General features: G+C 55.5%; 1 protein-coding gene across 3 annotated transcripts in view; it reads left to right on the top strand.

Moving 5' to 3' along the window:
- INKA2 (inka box actin regulator 2) overlaps window positions 1-15722 on the top strand; it is a 32832-nt gene extending 17110 nt beyond the window's left edge. For all 3 annotated transcript variants that reach the window (XM_053214610.1, XM_053214611.1, XM_027058353.2), the window contains one exon: window positions 8487-15722. In XM_053214610.1, coding sequence (XP_053070585.1) covers window positions 8487-9287 — 801 coding nt within the window. In that variant the 3' untranslated portion in view covers window positions 9288-15722. The remainder of the gene's footprint in view (window positions 1-8486) is intronic.
- Window positions 15723-15923: the final 201 nt, after the last annotated feature.

Below are 15923 nucleotides of genomic sequence, written 5' to 3'. Positions count from 1 at the left end.
CCTCTCCTGCCAAGGACTTGAGCCCCCAGTCCCCGGGAGGAGGAAGGGGAGAGGCTGAAGTCACTGAGCTCCCCATTAGCTTTCATTTGGCCCTTTGTCTGAGCAGCTTCAGCCTTTGACTCCCTTGGCGAGGAAGCCAAATGCCTGGCCTGGGGCCCAGAATGACACTCAGATGGGAGAGTTCTGCACCCTCCCCCCCCCTTGGTGCCCCGCCTCCTCCCCGGTGCCAGTCTGCCCAGAAGTGAGACAGAGCAGAGTGACAGGCAGAGGTATTAGAGTCTCACTCACTCCCTGACACCTCAGCCCAGTGCTTAGGTAGCTGAACCACATCTCAGTGCCTCAGTTTTGCCAATGGGAGTAAAGAAGAAAGTAGAGCTGAGTTAGCCCATCTGGGCCCTTTGGCTCCTCTAAGGACTGTGGGGATTGAATTCAGTGTACCTTGGTTGTGACTGGGGTGGAAGGTTCTTGCTTTTTATACCCCAGGTCTGTAACAGGCATACAGTCGTTTTATGTCATGAGCTGGTGAGGGTGGGGGCAGGCAGTAGGGCTTGTGTGTTTATCCTAGGCAGAATCTTCCCCACCGCCGCAGAGGAGGACTGTGTGTTGCCTGGCTTTGTCCTTAGGTTAGTAGATGCCCAGGAAGGGCACTCATGTAATACTCGTCGAGTTCTACATTCATTTATGCCACTAAATCCCTTCAAGAAGCCTGCGTCCTACAGACGCTGGGTTAATCTGCTGGAAAAGGAAACATTAACAGGTTGTAAAATAATTTTTGTTAAGGGTGTTCTGTGGTCCTGTCTTTGGCTCAGAAAATCTAGATGAGAAAAGTGTGTTCCTGAAGACCAAAGTAACAGAATTCCTTAATTTCGTGGAGCAGAAAATTCACACTGTAGGGGCGTCTGACTTGGGCTCAGGTCATGATCTCACAGTGTCGGGCTCTGTGCTGACAGCTCGAAGCCTGGAGCCTGCTTCGGATTCTGTGTCTCCCTCTCTCTGACCCTCCCCTGCTCACACTCTGTCTCTGTCTCTCTCTGTCTCTCAAAAATAAATAAAACATTTAAAAGAGTTTTAAAAAAATTGCACTCTAACAAGTGAGCACTGTGGGGGGCGGGGAGGCTAAGGGTTGGGGACCCTGGCTTGATTAGCTTGATGTCTAGAGAACTGGCCTTTTCCCCCTGCCTCGAAGAGGACAGAGATCAGGTTTCAGGGATGAAATGTGGCAGGAGAGTAGCAGCAGCTGACACACTTCTTCATTAGGATGAGGGGGTCAGGGCTGCAACAACCCAGCAGGGAACGTATCTCTCTCCCCTCCAGCCACCACAGAGGGGCCCTGCACGAACACAAGGCCTTGGGACCAGCTGTTCCTACACACTCCTCCCTTGAGGGCTTCCAACAAATGGGGTAGACACAGAAACACAGAAGAAGCAGACATAAGATGCTCACGGGGTTTGCTTCATGAGTCAGTATCAGTGGAAAGCGAATAGAGTGTGTAAAGGCTGGGTGATAGGGGCTCATGAAGTCCAGCCATGCCAGGAAGGCTTCCTGGAGGAGGAGGAGGTTGATGGAGGCCACCTCCTGCAATATCCGTCCTAGCTTAGGCATGATGAAACAGCAGAGGGGCTTCTCTTGGGCTGGAGAAGGTCCTTCTAGAACAACTTGGTATTCCTAGAAGGCAGTTACCTGGCCACAAGGTCAGGAGGTTCTGACATGTGGAGGAGGACCAGGACCTAAAGGCAAGAAAAGGAGCAAAGAAAGTGATGAAGAGATATGGGAGGAATAGCCTCAGTTCTCGGCCTCCTTTGATGTTTAGAGCTGGGGTCGGGTCCGTAAGCGAGGAGTGTGGAGCATGGGATTTGGGGGCAAGCCAACTTGAATTCACATCCTGGCTCAGGATGTGACCCAGGCAGATTACTTAACCCCTCTGTGCCTTGTTTTTCTCATCTGTAAAATGGGGTTTTTTTTTAATACCTACCTGCTACAGCTGCTGTGAAGATTAAATGATTGATGTCTGTCCTTAGCACATAATACCACGCACATTGTGTTGTAGGCACTCAGCAAACTCTGGATGGATTGATCGGGCTGGTGTGCATGAGTCATTCATTCACAGAACACATTAATGGAACTTGCCCTATGTTTAAAGCACTTTACCAGACACTGGTACTGTAGTTACAAATATAAACAGACACAGATTCCGCTTTCAGGGAACTTGCAGTTCAATAGGGGAGATGATGATGATAATAATAATAAGTGTTGATGTTAACATTTATTGATATGCTAGACATATAATGTATCATGTCACTTAATTGCCAAAGCAACTTGGAGACGTTGTACTTCCATTGTTCTCATTTTATAAATGAGACATGGGGAGGTCAAGTGACTTGGCCAAGGTCATCAAGCTGGTACGCAGCAGAGCTAGGGCTCAAACCCAGCCAGCCTGACTGCAAAGCTTGCACTCGTAACCCATGCATGCATGCATGTGTCCAGCAGAGAGACAGAGGGTGCTTGCTACGTGAGAAGCACGAGTTCAGTGCTCTGAGAAGGGAGAAATGACCTCCAGCCAGGGGATCGGGAAAAGCTTTGTGGAAGAAGTAGCATTTGAGCTTGACCTTGAGGGATAAGCAGGGATGCGAAGGGGAGGAAAACCGCATTCCAGGCAGATCATGAAACAACAGGAGTGAAAGGCACCGAGATGGAAGTAGCAAGGACGTCCGGATGCCTTCTGGCGGGGATGTTCGAAGACTACTTCCGTCTGGTAGAACATAGGGTATGTGCAGAGAAAGAGTGAGCAACGGGGCTGAAAGAGTTGTTGAGAGCAGTCTATGTGGCACCTTGAATGCCATGCTAAAAAGTCTGCTCTTCCCTCTATGCACTGCAAGAAGCAGGCCGAGAACAGTGCCCTGGGATCCAGGAGGTGGGTGGTCTGGGGCGGAGGGTGGTGGGTGGGGGGAGGAAATGGAGGCAGAGGCTGAGTTAGGTGGTTATCACAAGAGCCCATGAAGGAGAGTATGAAGGCCTGAACAAGAATGAAGAGGAAGGTTACTTCTGGAGGCCCCCTGGATGCCCAAGGAATTGGGACTGCCTGCTTTGGAGAGGAGCTAAAGCTGTCAAGGGCAAAGGGCGTGGTGAGGCTGAGAGGCAAGCTCCCCGCAGGGCGAGATTGGGCCCCTCTCTCCACGTGTCTGCCTCTTGCCCAAGCGCACAGGTCCCTGTAGATGGTTCCGTCGAGAGCGGGCTCACCCATTTCACACTTCCTTCTTTCTTTACCCTCCTCCCTCCTCCAGCTCTTTGGCACAGTTTCTATTTTACCTTCCTGTCCTGCGTTCCCGCCAAGAGCAAGGGACTGTGAAGGTCCCTATTCACTGGACTGCAGAATGGGCCACTTGGCAAAAGCGGGGCCTTTTCCCGTTTCCGGCCCTGAACCTCCTTGTAGCTTCCAGAGGGGCTGAAAGGAACTGTGTGGGGATCTTGTGAGTAATGGGGGTGGGGGCAGCGAGGCAGGGCCCACTGCCAGGTCCGCGGGCAAAGCTGGAGCCCGCGTCAAAGGATTCTGGCTGAGCGGGGAGAGGGCGTGAGATGGACGGATGGAGGGCGCAGCTGTGGGATCAGTCAGGGGCCTAGGAGAGGGCTTGGGAAGGTTGCCGAGGATGCTGGTGTCACTTTCCCATCCCCATGCCTCCCATACCACAAAGGCCCAGCGAGTGCCAAGGGGGATGATGCTGTCCATGGGCAGCTGACTCCACACTACCCCTACCCCTCGAAGGCTCAGTGCTGCAGGGCCAGGATGGCGGGGTCTGCTTCCTGGCGGCATCTTCCCCCTCAGCTCCAGACAGACAGTGCTTTTTCCTTCTTCAGATGATTCAATGAAGAGGCGCTGTCAGTGGAAAGGAACTGAATTAGGTCTTGGAGTCCCTCCAAGACTTCGTGCTCTTCCTCCCCGTAAGATGGTAATTGCACTTTGCATGTCAGATTGGCTATCCTGGTTTCTTCTCGCAACAACCCCGCGAGGCTGAGAAGTCAGATCGTGATGACTCAGAAAGCCCACTGGGCTGGAGCAAGAGGGCCAGGCTTGGGGTCCCAGTCCTCCCAGGAATCCTTCCCAGTTTTGGAACCCCAGGCAATAGATCCACATTTCCACCAGGGGCGCTCAGGATGACATTAAGATCTGATACTCAGATGAAAACCTTTTCGTTTTAGATCCTTACCCTCTGTTTATGGCAAGTGCTATGCGTTTCCTATAAGTTCCTACAGAAATGCATTTATGTATACAAACAGATTTATGTAAAGCATTAAATGGGAGACTAGGTGATGAGGAGATATGGTGAAAACCATACAGGAAGTCCAGGGAAGAATGTCGAGGAAGAAAACGAGCATCTTGGATCCCGTTTCTTCATCCATAAAGCAGGGTCACCAGCTTGCCAGAGTCACCGTGGGGTCCGGCAAAGCACGACGTAAGGATGCACACCGCATACACACAGGGGATCAGCATTTCACAGCCACAGCCCTCTGCCCGAGGTCATGCAGCCTAGTTAGGCAGCTAGGGCTCCCCTGGGGCTCCTCACAAACGCCAAGAAGGTGCCCAGCGCCCATCCAGCTGGATTCAACTGCACCAGGAGAGACTAAAGTTTGACGTGAAGACCATATTTAGAATGAAACATTTCGAGGCCCAGGGGGTGCTGGGGGGCTAGGAGGTGGGTGGTGGCGGTTGTGCTTGTGAGGAGGCCTGCGAGGAGGAAGGAACTTCTGTGGTCTTTCTCAGCAAGGAGCCCCACACCCGTCTCTGGGATATGCTGTCAGGGGCAGTATGTTCGATGGTGGAACAGGCCAGCTCCAGTGAATGTGATTGGGGGTGGGCACGGGGGGGGGGGGTGGCTGCTAGACCCACTACCACTCGGACTAATCAAACCAATTAGATCCTCTTAGGACCTGTCCAACCGACCCCTGAGGGCAAGCTGGGTATGACTGGGTCCCTGTCCTGAGGGAGCACCGGAAGCCCTGGCACTGGGAGGCCAGAGAGGAACTCAGTCCCCTACAGCCTAGGGATTGGGATTAGTGACGACCATTTCTAGTTGGGATTTTCTCTGGCTCCTCTCCTCTGCTCCCACCCCACGCTGCTCCATCTTGGGTTCCCGAGGCAGGAGAAACCCTGGGATCTGAGAAGGTCCCACGCCCTGAAGACAGCAGCTTGCCCTCTGGCTCTTTCTCCCTGGGTGACATCATTCCCCCTTGGGGCCAGGAAAGGCAGCTCCTCTCAGTCAAGACCCAGCTGATGCTCCTGCCTCCCCACTTCCCCCGGCCCTCCCCGCTTCCCACACTTCCTCCTTCTCTCGTCCTCCTTCTCACAGCTGCCTTCTGCCCTCAGTGTCAGCACCCTCGCTGGTGGGCAAGAGGATGCAGAGCTTTCCTTTCCTTCCTTGCTCTTCCTTTGGAGGGGGCCGGGGGGAGGACAGAAGGGACAGGACAAGAGCTGTGTTTCTCCTTGATCCCACCAGGTAGATGAATGGAGTCCTGTCACGACTGTGTGTTAAGGTCCACTGAGGAAGACGTGTTCTGGAAGTTCTCAGGAAGTCTTAAGATAACCACCAAAACTCACCTCCAAGCCACGTATAAACACTCATTACGTCACCTAATCTGTCCAGAGCTGCGTGAGGCAGAAACTCGTATTCCCATTTTGAAGAATGGAGAAGTTGAAAAACGATTTAAATAACCGTCCCGGCCACACAGCTGCTGCTATGTGGCAGAGCTGGGATTTGAACCCTGTTCCATTTGTCTCTAGAAACCAAGACCTTAACCAATACAGAATATCATTTTCCATAGGGGTCTAATTTCACCTCCTGTTGACTTGACTGGGGCCTCTGTGTTATGAGCAGTCCCAAATTCATACATACCCACACATTCATTCTTACTGGAAAATGGTACAAAATGTCAGCATTATGTCTTCAGGATTTTTCCATACTGGAAGAGACTGAATGGGGTCATTTCATTCCTCTCACTGCCTCTGACCTGGACTGTGTTCAGCCTTCTGGAAGGATGCCTGCAAGTTCAGGCTTCTCGCCTGTTGGTGAAATGAAGCCTTGAGCGGTGTCCCTGACTCTTCCTCTCTGAGGAGTGCATTACTGCCTGAGGGCAGCAGGTCTGGAGACACAGGACTTGGGGTATTCAGTGGTACTCAATAGATGTTTTATGGGTGTGTCACAGGGGCAAGGTGCTAGCTGGGTTCTGGGGAGGCATAACAACGTGTAGATCTCAGACCCTGCCCTCGATGGTAAATGCTCAGTGAATGTTTCATGAGCAACTGAGCATTGAAACGTGGAGGCGGGGGGAGGGGCTGGGCCGCGTACAGAAGTAGCACAATAGACAAAGGCACTTGGGGTGTCACTGATGACGTTCTGACAGCAGCAGGGGGTATGCATATGGGAACAGTGACATTCTTCTGAGTGGCAAGTGACAGGATCACAGGAGTGTGGGAAGACTGAGCTGGTGGCCGGAAGGCCTTCGAGGAGGGTTCTGCATTCCAGGAGATGGAAAAGCAGATGTGAGACCTCTGGGGACAGGAAGAGGGGCAGAAGGTGGAAACAAAAGCCAAACGGGACTCTGAGGTCCAGGTTGGGGTGACAAGGAAAGGGGTATGAGAGAAGGGGCAGAAAAAGGGAAGTCAGAGAAGCAGTTTGCGGGAAGGGACCTCAAGGAGGTTGGTTTGAGGCTTAGGGTCTCCTCTGACTCTGCCCTGGGTCTTCCCAGCCGCGCTGAAATGCCTCCAAAAGGATCTCAGGAAGCCGGAAGCCAAAGAAGTCAGAGCAAGGGGCCATTGGCGAGCGCAGCCACCTCACAGGCTGTCATAGCTGCCACTCCAACGGAGCCCGCTTCCCGGGGGGAGGGGGGGGGAGGGTCTGGCAAATCCCAGGGTCTCCAGGGCTCCCACCCACCACACTCAGCTGAGGCCTCCTTGCCTTCAGGGACACTCAGTCCTCCAGCTGCTTAGTGCTGCTGGCTCAGGAGAGCCTGGCCTGGTCCCCTGCCCCTGCCAGGGTCGGGGTTGCCAGGTGAGGGTTTGACCTCAAAGCCTGAGAGTGTCAGCTGCCAGTGCAGTGCCTCTGTGCCCGCCCTCCCAATCCCTCCACCCCTGCACCCCGTGGGCTTAGTTCTGTGCATTACGACCAGGCTGGACGGTAAGATGATCCCCACGGGTCTCTGGGGGGCTTAAGAAACAGATGGTCCCCTCACGCGAGGGCTTTTGCTGTTGGTAACATGAGCAGATCCGGGGAGGGAGCCGGCAGGACGAGGGCAGCTTGGGCCGTGAATGTTATCAGACCACGCATCCCCTGCCCGCCTCCAAACTCGGCCCTCACCCAAGTCAGCCTCTCGGCCCCTTCCAGCTGGCACCTGGGACTCGTGACTTCGACACCCGCAAAGGGGCTGGAGGGCTGGCCCCCAGGGTCCCCACTCTTGGCCAGAGCAGGGGAGCCACTTGGGCTGAGAAGGCAGGAACAGCACCGGAGCCAAGTGTAAGTGCAGCTGAGAGGGGGAAGGCAGAGAAGGGCCGGGAAGGGCTTCTGCACACAGGAGCATCCTGGCCTCCTTGTCTCTCTCCTGAGCGGCCAGATGTGCACAGCAGTGAAAGGAAGCCCCCGGCCTAGCCTTTTCCTTCAGGAATCTGAGCTCCTTGTCTTGCCCTCATGTCCTCCAGCCTCCTCCAGCGCCCTGGGGAGGGCAGAGTAGCCTTAAGGCCCAGCTCCTCTGTCCAGCCATCTTGAGGCAGGCAGTGCTTGGTATATAGCATTTGGAGCAAGGTGTCCTGTGTCCAAGGCCCAGCGATATGACCTAGATGACCTTAGGCAAGTTACTTCACCTCCGCCATGGTTAACTCACTAAAATGAGAGCACTAATGGCAACCTCACAGGGTTTATATAAAGATCTTAAGACGTGATGTGCCTAGAGCAGGTAGCTCAGTTCCTATCACATAGCGAACATGCACAAACTGCTCTTATCGTGGCCATGATCATCGTCATCGTCATTGTTGTCTCAGGGAGGCTCGCAAAGAGGGCACAGCACCTCGTAAAAAGACAAAGACGGCCACCACCATTTCGCGCATCCTCTTGTATCTGCGTCGTCTCGAGCAAGCTACTCACACGCCTCCGTTCCCTCATCTAGTACTAGTCACTACCTCATAGACTAGTTGGGGAGATTAGCCACAGATCCATTTATATATGTGTCTGTATTTACATATATGTAGCTGAGGACAGCACCTGCCTTAGCACGTTAGCTGCCATTAATATGATTTCCTTTAACTAGCCATATGGGCGTTAAGATTCCTCCTCTCCCAGCTCCCATCTGCACTGCACTGGGCCCTGTGGAGGTGGGGTCAGTGGAGGGCTGGAATGACCCCAGAGGTGTATGTTTGGGCGGGCGTCTAGGTTCAGGGCCAGTAAGGGGCAGCGCTTCCCCAGCCCCCCGTGGCTCATGGGCCTGTGCATTTCTGTCCCCTGCAGATGTCTATGAAGGAAGTGGGTGATGGCTTGCAGGATCAGATGAACTGCATGATGGGTGCGCTGCAAGAACTAAAGCTTCTTCAGGTGCAGGCAGCACTGGAACAGCTGGAGATCTCTGGAGGGAGTCCTGCCCCAGGCTGCCCTGAAAGCCCCCGGACACAGCCCCAGGCCCCTGCCAGGCCCACGGCCTGCTCCTCCTCCAACCAACCTTTTGGCACGAAGTTTCCGTCCTGTAGGAGTGTCTGTGGGAGGGATCTGGTCCCCCTGACCAGAGCACAGCTCCCAGAGCACCAAAGCTGTGCCCAGCAGGGGCCAGAGCTGGCGGAACCGGAAGACTGGACCTCCACATTGATGTCCCGGGGCCGGAATCGACAGCCTCTGGTCCTAGGTGACAATGTTTTTGCGGACCTGGTGGGCAACTGGCTGGATTTGCCGGAACTGGAGAAGGGTGGGGAGAAGGGGGAGGCAGGGGAGCCCAAGGGGGAGAAGGGCCAGCCCCGGGAGCTGGGCCGCAGGTTTGCCCTCACAGCAAACATCTTTAGGAAGTTCCTGCGCAGCGTGCGGCCTGACCGAGACAGGCTGCTGAAGGAGAAACCGGGCTGGGTGACACCCACGGCCTCGGAGCCCAGAGCCGCCCGCTCACACAAGGTCAAGAAGCGGAGCCATTCCAAGGGCTCTGGACACTTCCCCTTCCCGAGCACTGCCGAGCCCAGAAGGGGGGAAAGTCCTTCCACAAGCTGCCCCAAGGCCCTGGAACCCTCACCCTCTGGCTTTGATATTAACACAGCTGTTTGGGTCTGAATCCTAGAGACAGAACGTTGACTGAACCCAAAAGGTCCAGGTCCCCAGTGCTGGGCCCTGGGAAGGATGGGGGGAGGGGGGCGGGTGCTATGGCTTTCAAAAGCCTAACTCTGGGTTCCTTTTTCCCAGGAAGGAGGGAAAAGAAGCGAGAGTGTCTGGAGTAGGACTAACAGGCATGTGGTTGGTAGAGGCTGTGGTGGGGGCTGGCTGGTGGGGAGATGAGGGTTCCCGGACTGAAAGAGAGATTGAGAGAGTGGTGCTCACCTTGGGGCTGCAGGTGATGAGGGGCCTGGGGCAGGAGACCAGGAAATTCTTACATTCCTTCACTGCCCCAACTAAACATTCTGTATGGATTAGGGCACTGGGGCCTCATGTTCCCCTAGAAAGGCCCCCAATAAAGACCTTGGCTCCTGTGTCCCCAGCCTTATAACCGCTGGCATCCCTGGCAAAGCACTGCTCCAGGCACAGGCATGAAACCCCAGCCCTCCTGGGATAGGGATCAGCAGAGAGGAAACTTCCCACTCCCACCTCTCCCTGTTGGCCTTCAAGATTTCAGCCCATACCTGGATCCTGGGAAATGGGCCTAATAAGGAGTGTATGTATAAGGAGTACTCGAGGGAGCCCTATGTCTTTTCAAAAGCACAGGAAAGATACCTGTATAGCACTTTAAAGTTTGAAAGCCTTTTCATATCCCATATCCGTTATCTCCTTTTGAGTAAGCAAGTAAGGCAGTTTAGCCCCCTTTTCCCGATGAGGAAGCAAGCTTAGATATGCCACCTGCGGGCAGGTGGCAGATCAGCGCAGGGCTGACCCAAGGGCTGCAGCAGGGCCCTGGAGGCACAGGAGCTCCTTCCCCAACACCCCGCCTCCAGCACTGAAATCCCCTCTCACCACCTCCCTCCCCCGCCCAGCTCCGGACGCAGGCACAGGGCGTTCACCAGCGAGGCCAAGGTGGGCCCATAAGAAATACGCCCCGTGTTTTAGATTCCCAGCTCCACCCCACGATCGGGCGGCTGGGGGAAGGGCGGCAACTCCGCTCCCTACTCGAGGCGCCTAAAGCTTTCCTGGAGCGGCGCACGTGGCTGTCCGCCCCCCCCCACCCCCCACCCCCCCCCCGGGGAGCTGCCGGCCCGCCCACGCCCCGCGGGGACCGCCCGCTGCTTGGGAAAAGACAATGTGGGTCCCTGTTTGGGCCGGCCCGCCCTGGAGGCACTCCCCCTCTCCCCGCCTTGCTCCTCCAGACTGAGCTCCTCTCCGCTTGATGGAGGGGAGGGGGGGGGGGGTGACAGCTGCAATTAGAGGCAAGACGCCTTCCCGCCCTAGGCGCATTAACAAATTGGAGAAGAAAAATAACAAGAAAGGCTCTTCCTGCATCCTGGACCCCCGGAGACCAAGCTGGAGGAGGAGGCTTAGCGCAGCAGCAGCACAGCGGGAATTGGGGGGCGGTGAGGATCGCGCTCAGATCCCCACGCAATCAAATCGTAGAAGTTTTTGTTGGCGGAAGCTACGAGGGGAAGGTGCTAATTTCATTCATTTCCTTGAGCGCTCGCTATCTGCCAGGCAGTGTGCACAACTTGTCTTTCAGACTTCAGAATGACCCTAGAAATGATGGTCTTCCCAGTAAGTGGGTGGAAGCCCTTGGGGGTCACATAGGCTGCCCAGATTCGGCTTCTGGCTCATGGAAGAATCAGGATTGTCTGGCCGCAAAAACGGCCTTTCATACTCTCCCTGAAGTTTGCCAGTTGAGGCAGCGCTTTCTGGAGGAGCAAGGCCCTACCCATCCTTTCTGTCTTCCCACAGAACTCTGATATTTCAGTCCTGGGGGAAGGCCTGTTGGCTGTGGCTGCCTTGGTGATGGTGGTGCTGTGTGCATATGTTCAGTGTGTGTGTGGGTGGGTGGGTGGGTGGGTGGGTGTGGGTGAAGGCTCCTCCCACTGGGTGGTGGTGAAGTCACCAGCTCCCAGTCCGGAATGATTCCGCAGGAAACCAAGTCCCCTCTTGGCCGTTCATCTGTGACTCATCTGTTTTGTGGACCAGTCATAACAATCCAGACCCAACTGAACAAAACTTTACGAACATCTCCTAAAGGCCGGGCATCGGGACAGGATCAAAACACAGCAAGAAAGAGGACCCGGTTCCTGGCTCAAGGGGTTCAGTAAGAAGAAACAACTCTTTACCCATCAGTTAGCCAGAAGGGATCCAAGGGAATGAACTCATTTTAACTGGGCCAGAACAAAACCATTAGGAGTGACATTTGCTGGCAACAGAATCCCCAGGCCTGGGGCAACGCTATTGCCATCTTTGCGTTCGTTCGTTCACGTTTCCTTCTCGCCTCACTCTGGAAGTGGCTGCTGTTGCTCTTATTCTGCATGGAGAGGCCCTGGGAAGTCAAGCAATTTGCCCAAGGTCACAGCCACAGAGCTGGGATTGAAATGGTCCCGACAGACTTCCGGCCTTGTGCTGTTCACACTACCCCACAAAGTGTCCATATCTGCTCCAAAGCCAAGTCAAGAGCAACAACAGAACCTGTCCTCCCCATATTATCCATGCATGGATAATAAATGGAATGCTTATTGTCCACTGGGGGAATTTTGCTCTGGTCTTGACAAGGGCTGGTAGAATGCCCTCATCACTAGGTCATGCTTTGCTAATGAAACACAATTCACTTACACCCCCTGCCCCGCACCACTAATTTTTCCTTTTCCCTCCTTTTCTGGGCTTTGGTCGTGACAGGATGGAGACTGTATTCCACTGAAGCTGAGGGGAGAGGTGAATGGGAATGTCTGGGGCCTACGGGATGTAGGAAAAGTGTAGGGGTGGGGAGCAGCAGGAGGAGGGGAAGGTAGGGAAGGTAAGCAGAGGGAAATTGACAGCTTAACTCTGCCCCTGGGGCTCATTTTATGGTTAATTAGGACATGCAAATAAGCTGGAAGCTCATCTAATACCCTCCCTGGCACGGGGCCCCGCGTCACACCTGGCCCACTTCCCTGGCAGGTACGGGGGACCCCCTGATTGACCCAGACATCTGCTCAGGCCCCCACCTGCTTCTCTGTGGCTCTGTGGTCACTGTGTCTCTAGATGTTCCCTGACCATGAACAGGACCTAGAAGAGTCCCTACCGGGCCTGCGGGATCTCCTGGCTTCCTTTTCCTTTCCAACCCTTCAGATCCGGGACCCCTCTTTCCCAGAGCCCCCCACCCCGGCCCACCAAGAACTTCCCCTGCACCCAGGTTAAGATCGGAACCCCAACTTGCCCAGAGGAACAGAGACCTGCTTTGGCTCTGTCCCCACTACATCCCGCTTCCTCTCTGTGGGGTAGGGGGCATCCCTGTCTTTCCCAAGTCACACCATTTCCTACAGGGCCTCCCTAAAAGCAAAAGCACAGCTTGCATCTTGGGGAAGCAGGGGCATGTCTCCAGCTTTCAGGGTACCTCAGGTCACTCCCCGACCCAGAGTAGCTAAGGCACTTCTGCCAATACCATGGAATGAGCACTGCGTTTGGGAGTCAGACAGGATTTCTGTCCCTGTCAGCTTGAGCATGTTGCTTAACCTGAGCCTCATTTTTCTTGTCTATGACATGGGGGTAATGCAAGGCTGCTGGAGATTTAAAGGACATCATGCATGTCCTCCATGCAGGAACACGGCAGAAGCTCTGGGCTGGACCACCTGACCTTCAGTTCAGGCACGAACCACGTGTCCCAGAGCAAAACCGCTAAAACAAAACAACAACAACAACAACAACAACAACAAAACCTTCATGGAGGCTTGGTTTCCTCTTCTGTTTAAAAAAACGTATACGGGCGGGCCCTATTACCTCACAGGATCGTGGCAAGGATCAGAGAAGACAACAGGTTTCTCTATTGTAGAGAAGACAACGTACGACGTTTTTGTACGTTGTACAAATATTACCCCGGTGGGCTGTTATTTGCCAAATGGCAAACAACTGACACTTTCTCATGGAGGATGGCGTGTGTGGGGAGGGGTGTGGAGAGGGCCGCAGGGGCTGCTTGAGGACCCCACTGCCCGAGGATGGGCTCTAGGGAACACCGCCAGCCCCTCCTGTACCCAGCTGTGCCTCGCAGTCAACCGCGGGCCCTCACATTCCTGGCAAGGACTGGAGAGCTGAATGAGCCAAGTTCTGATGGCTTTCAGAAGAGTCCAGCCCTGATCTGCTCTCTGCTCCCTAAGGCCTCGGTCGCTAGAGTCTCTGCCAAGCCCCACACTTCACCCCTGCCCCTCCCCTCAGTCGCCCTGGGGACTAGTGGCCTAAAGGTGCTAGTGGCACTCCTGCTAGGATCCCCCCCCCCGCCCCCCTGGATGGGGTGGGAGGCGCCCTGAAGCCGCCCCTCGCAAGAGGTGTCAGGGGCTCAGGATGACAGGCCTGGAGGAAAGGCCTAGCCAGCCCGGGGGGATAAGGGCAGGATCAGGACCCCAGACTGCAGTCACCCCCTTGGTACTATTTTCTTTTTACTTTTATTATGTTTTTTAAACTAAGTTTCACACCCTCGTTCTCCCTCCGCTTCTAGTGTCCCTGCCCCCCAGGTGTCTCTGGAGGCATCCTGGTGTCCTGGTCAGAGAGAGGCCTCTGAGGAACACTGAGGGAGGGGGCCCTTGGGCGGGGGGCGCCTACCTCTCCACACAGTGCTTGGGGCGATACTAATCTGACAAGGGACTGTGACACTTCCCCTTTATGCTGCCTCTTGCCGGGTCCCTGGGTGCCTCAAACTCTGTACACTAAGGCCTCAGGCCACAGCTGCTGCCCTGGCTTCCACTCCACAGAATCCATTCTCTCTAGATATGCCCCTCTGGGCATGGCGCTCAAGAGGACCGCCCCATTCCAGGGCCTAGGAATCACGGCCAAAAACTGGAGGCTTGCTCCACACCTCCACCCTCTCCTGCCCGTGACGGGCTCTGGGCTGTCTTCCCCTACCCCTCTGGTTCTCTCCAGTCCGGGGAAGCCCCCTAGCTGCCTCCAAATGGTCAGGGTGGGGTGGTTCAGCTCTCAGGGGGCACTGCTGTAGGGGGAACGTGCCCTCCCTCCAGGGGCAGAGGTGCGTTCTGCTTTCCTGTTTCTGGCTCTGCTCACCCCCACCCCCACCTGGCCCCAGCTGCTTTCCCTTTCCTGCTGCCTTTCCCTCAGCCCCCTTCCCTTCCTCATCGCCTCTCAGGAGGCCGCAGCTGCAAGGAAATGCTCCCCACCTTCCTTCGCCTTCGGGGGGGGGGGGGGCGGAGAATAGGGGAGGTGAGGGCAAGGTCTTCAAGGTACTGTGACTTCATCCATAGCCGGCCTGATTTGCCCGGTGTCTGGAGGCCCAGCACCCCCCCAGCAGACCCCAGTGGACTTGCTCCGCCTCCTCTGGGGGCACTGCTCCCCTCCCCCAACCCCTGCTCTATCTTCCAGGGCCCTGTGCTACTGAGTGGCTCTCTGCACTGGCTGGTCTCCGAGACCCAGGTTCCCCATGGCCTCAGACTGGCTTTTTACTCAGCTTCCACTGCAGTTCAAAGAGCACCTCCTCTGTGAAGCCCTCCCCGGGGCCCTTACCTGCGCCTGTATACCCAGCCACAGGAACCCCTTTTAAAATTGCCCTTTCGCATGTTCGTCTTCCCCTCTAGACTGTGAGCACCTCCAGGGTACCAAGTACTCATTACTCATTTCTGTATCTCCCGCACCGAACACAGTCTTCAGGGCAAGCCCTGGGCTGAGCCCGGCTCTTGCGTCGGTAAGGCCCGCCATGGTCAAGGCCCCCTCAGCCGCTCCCAAGGCCCGTTGCTAGCCCCGTCCCTAAGCTGTTGTGCATGCCCTCTGTAACCCCCTGTGGCTTTGGCTTCTCCATGCCAGCTGCCCAGGCCAATCTTGTTCTCATGCAGGCTGTCCAGGGGCCTCAGTGTCACTGGGCTGCCCAGAGCCCGGGCCCTTCGGATGGCCACCACAGCCGCTTCTCTCCCAAGCCTGCTCAGTCCCACATGGGCCCCAGTTCCCATTTCAGAGGATACTGCTTTTACCCCGGCCTCCCAATGGTCTCCCTTTCTGCCCACTCCCTCTCCCCCATTGCCATTGTCCATTTGGCAACGACATCTGGCCCCAGGCGTACTCTACCCAAGAAGTTTTTCCTAACCTGCACTGCCAGGGATCCCCACCCCTCCCGGGGACATGGAGTCTGCCGGATTCTCCTTCCTCCATTGTACTTATGGAGGCTCAGTCAGGGCGGGGCAGTGGGGAAGGAAGTTGAGAGTTGGGTGTTCAGGCTTCCCTACCTCCAGCCCCCACTACTGGCCACAGTCCAGGCATTGTCTCCCAGGGACTGAGCTGCCCACAAGGCAGCATTCGTAGTCATTTGCGTAGAAGTGGTGGGAAAGGGGAGGGTCTCAGGCATAAATTTGCTTTAAAAAGGCAAACACACACACACACACACACACACACACACACACACACACACACACACCCAAAAAAACCAGATTCTTCCAAATGGGCTCAGTGTAGCTCCCGAAATCCCTACACGGACTCAGGCTTGGGACTGGAAAGCCTGCAGGCTCTCACTCCAAGCCTGCGACGTGCACGGGCCACAGCGACGGCTCCAGCTCTGCAGGACCAGCCTAGGGAGCCTGCTCCTTATCACAGGGAGCACTGGGCCAGACT

The sequence above is a fragment of the Acinonyx jubatus genome, chromosome C1 (genome assembly GCF_027475565.1).
Source record: "Acinonyx jubatus isolate Ajub_Pintada_27869175 chromosome C1, VMU_Ajub_asm_v1.0, whole genome shotgun sequence".
NCBI classification, from domain to species: domain Eukaryota; kingdom Metazoa; phylum Chordata; class Mammalia; order Carnivora; family Felidae; genus Acinonyx; species Acinonyx jubatus.
Note: the sequence above shows the minus strand (reverse complement) of the source record. Positions and strands in the feature narration are given on the sequence as shown.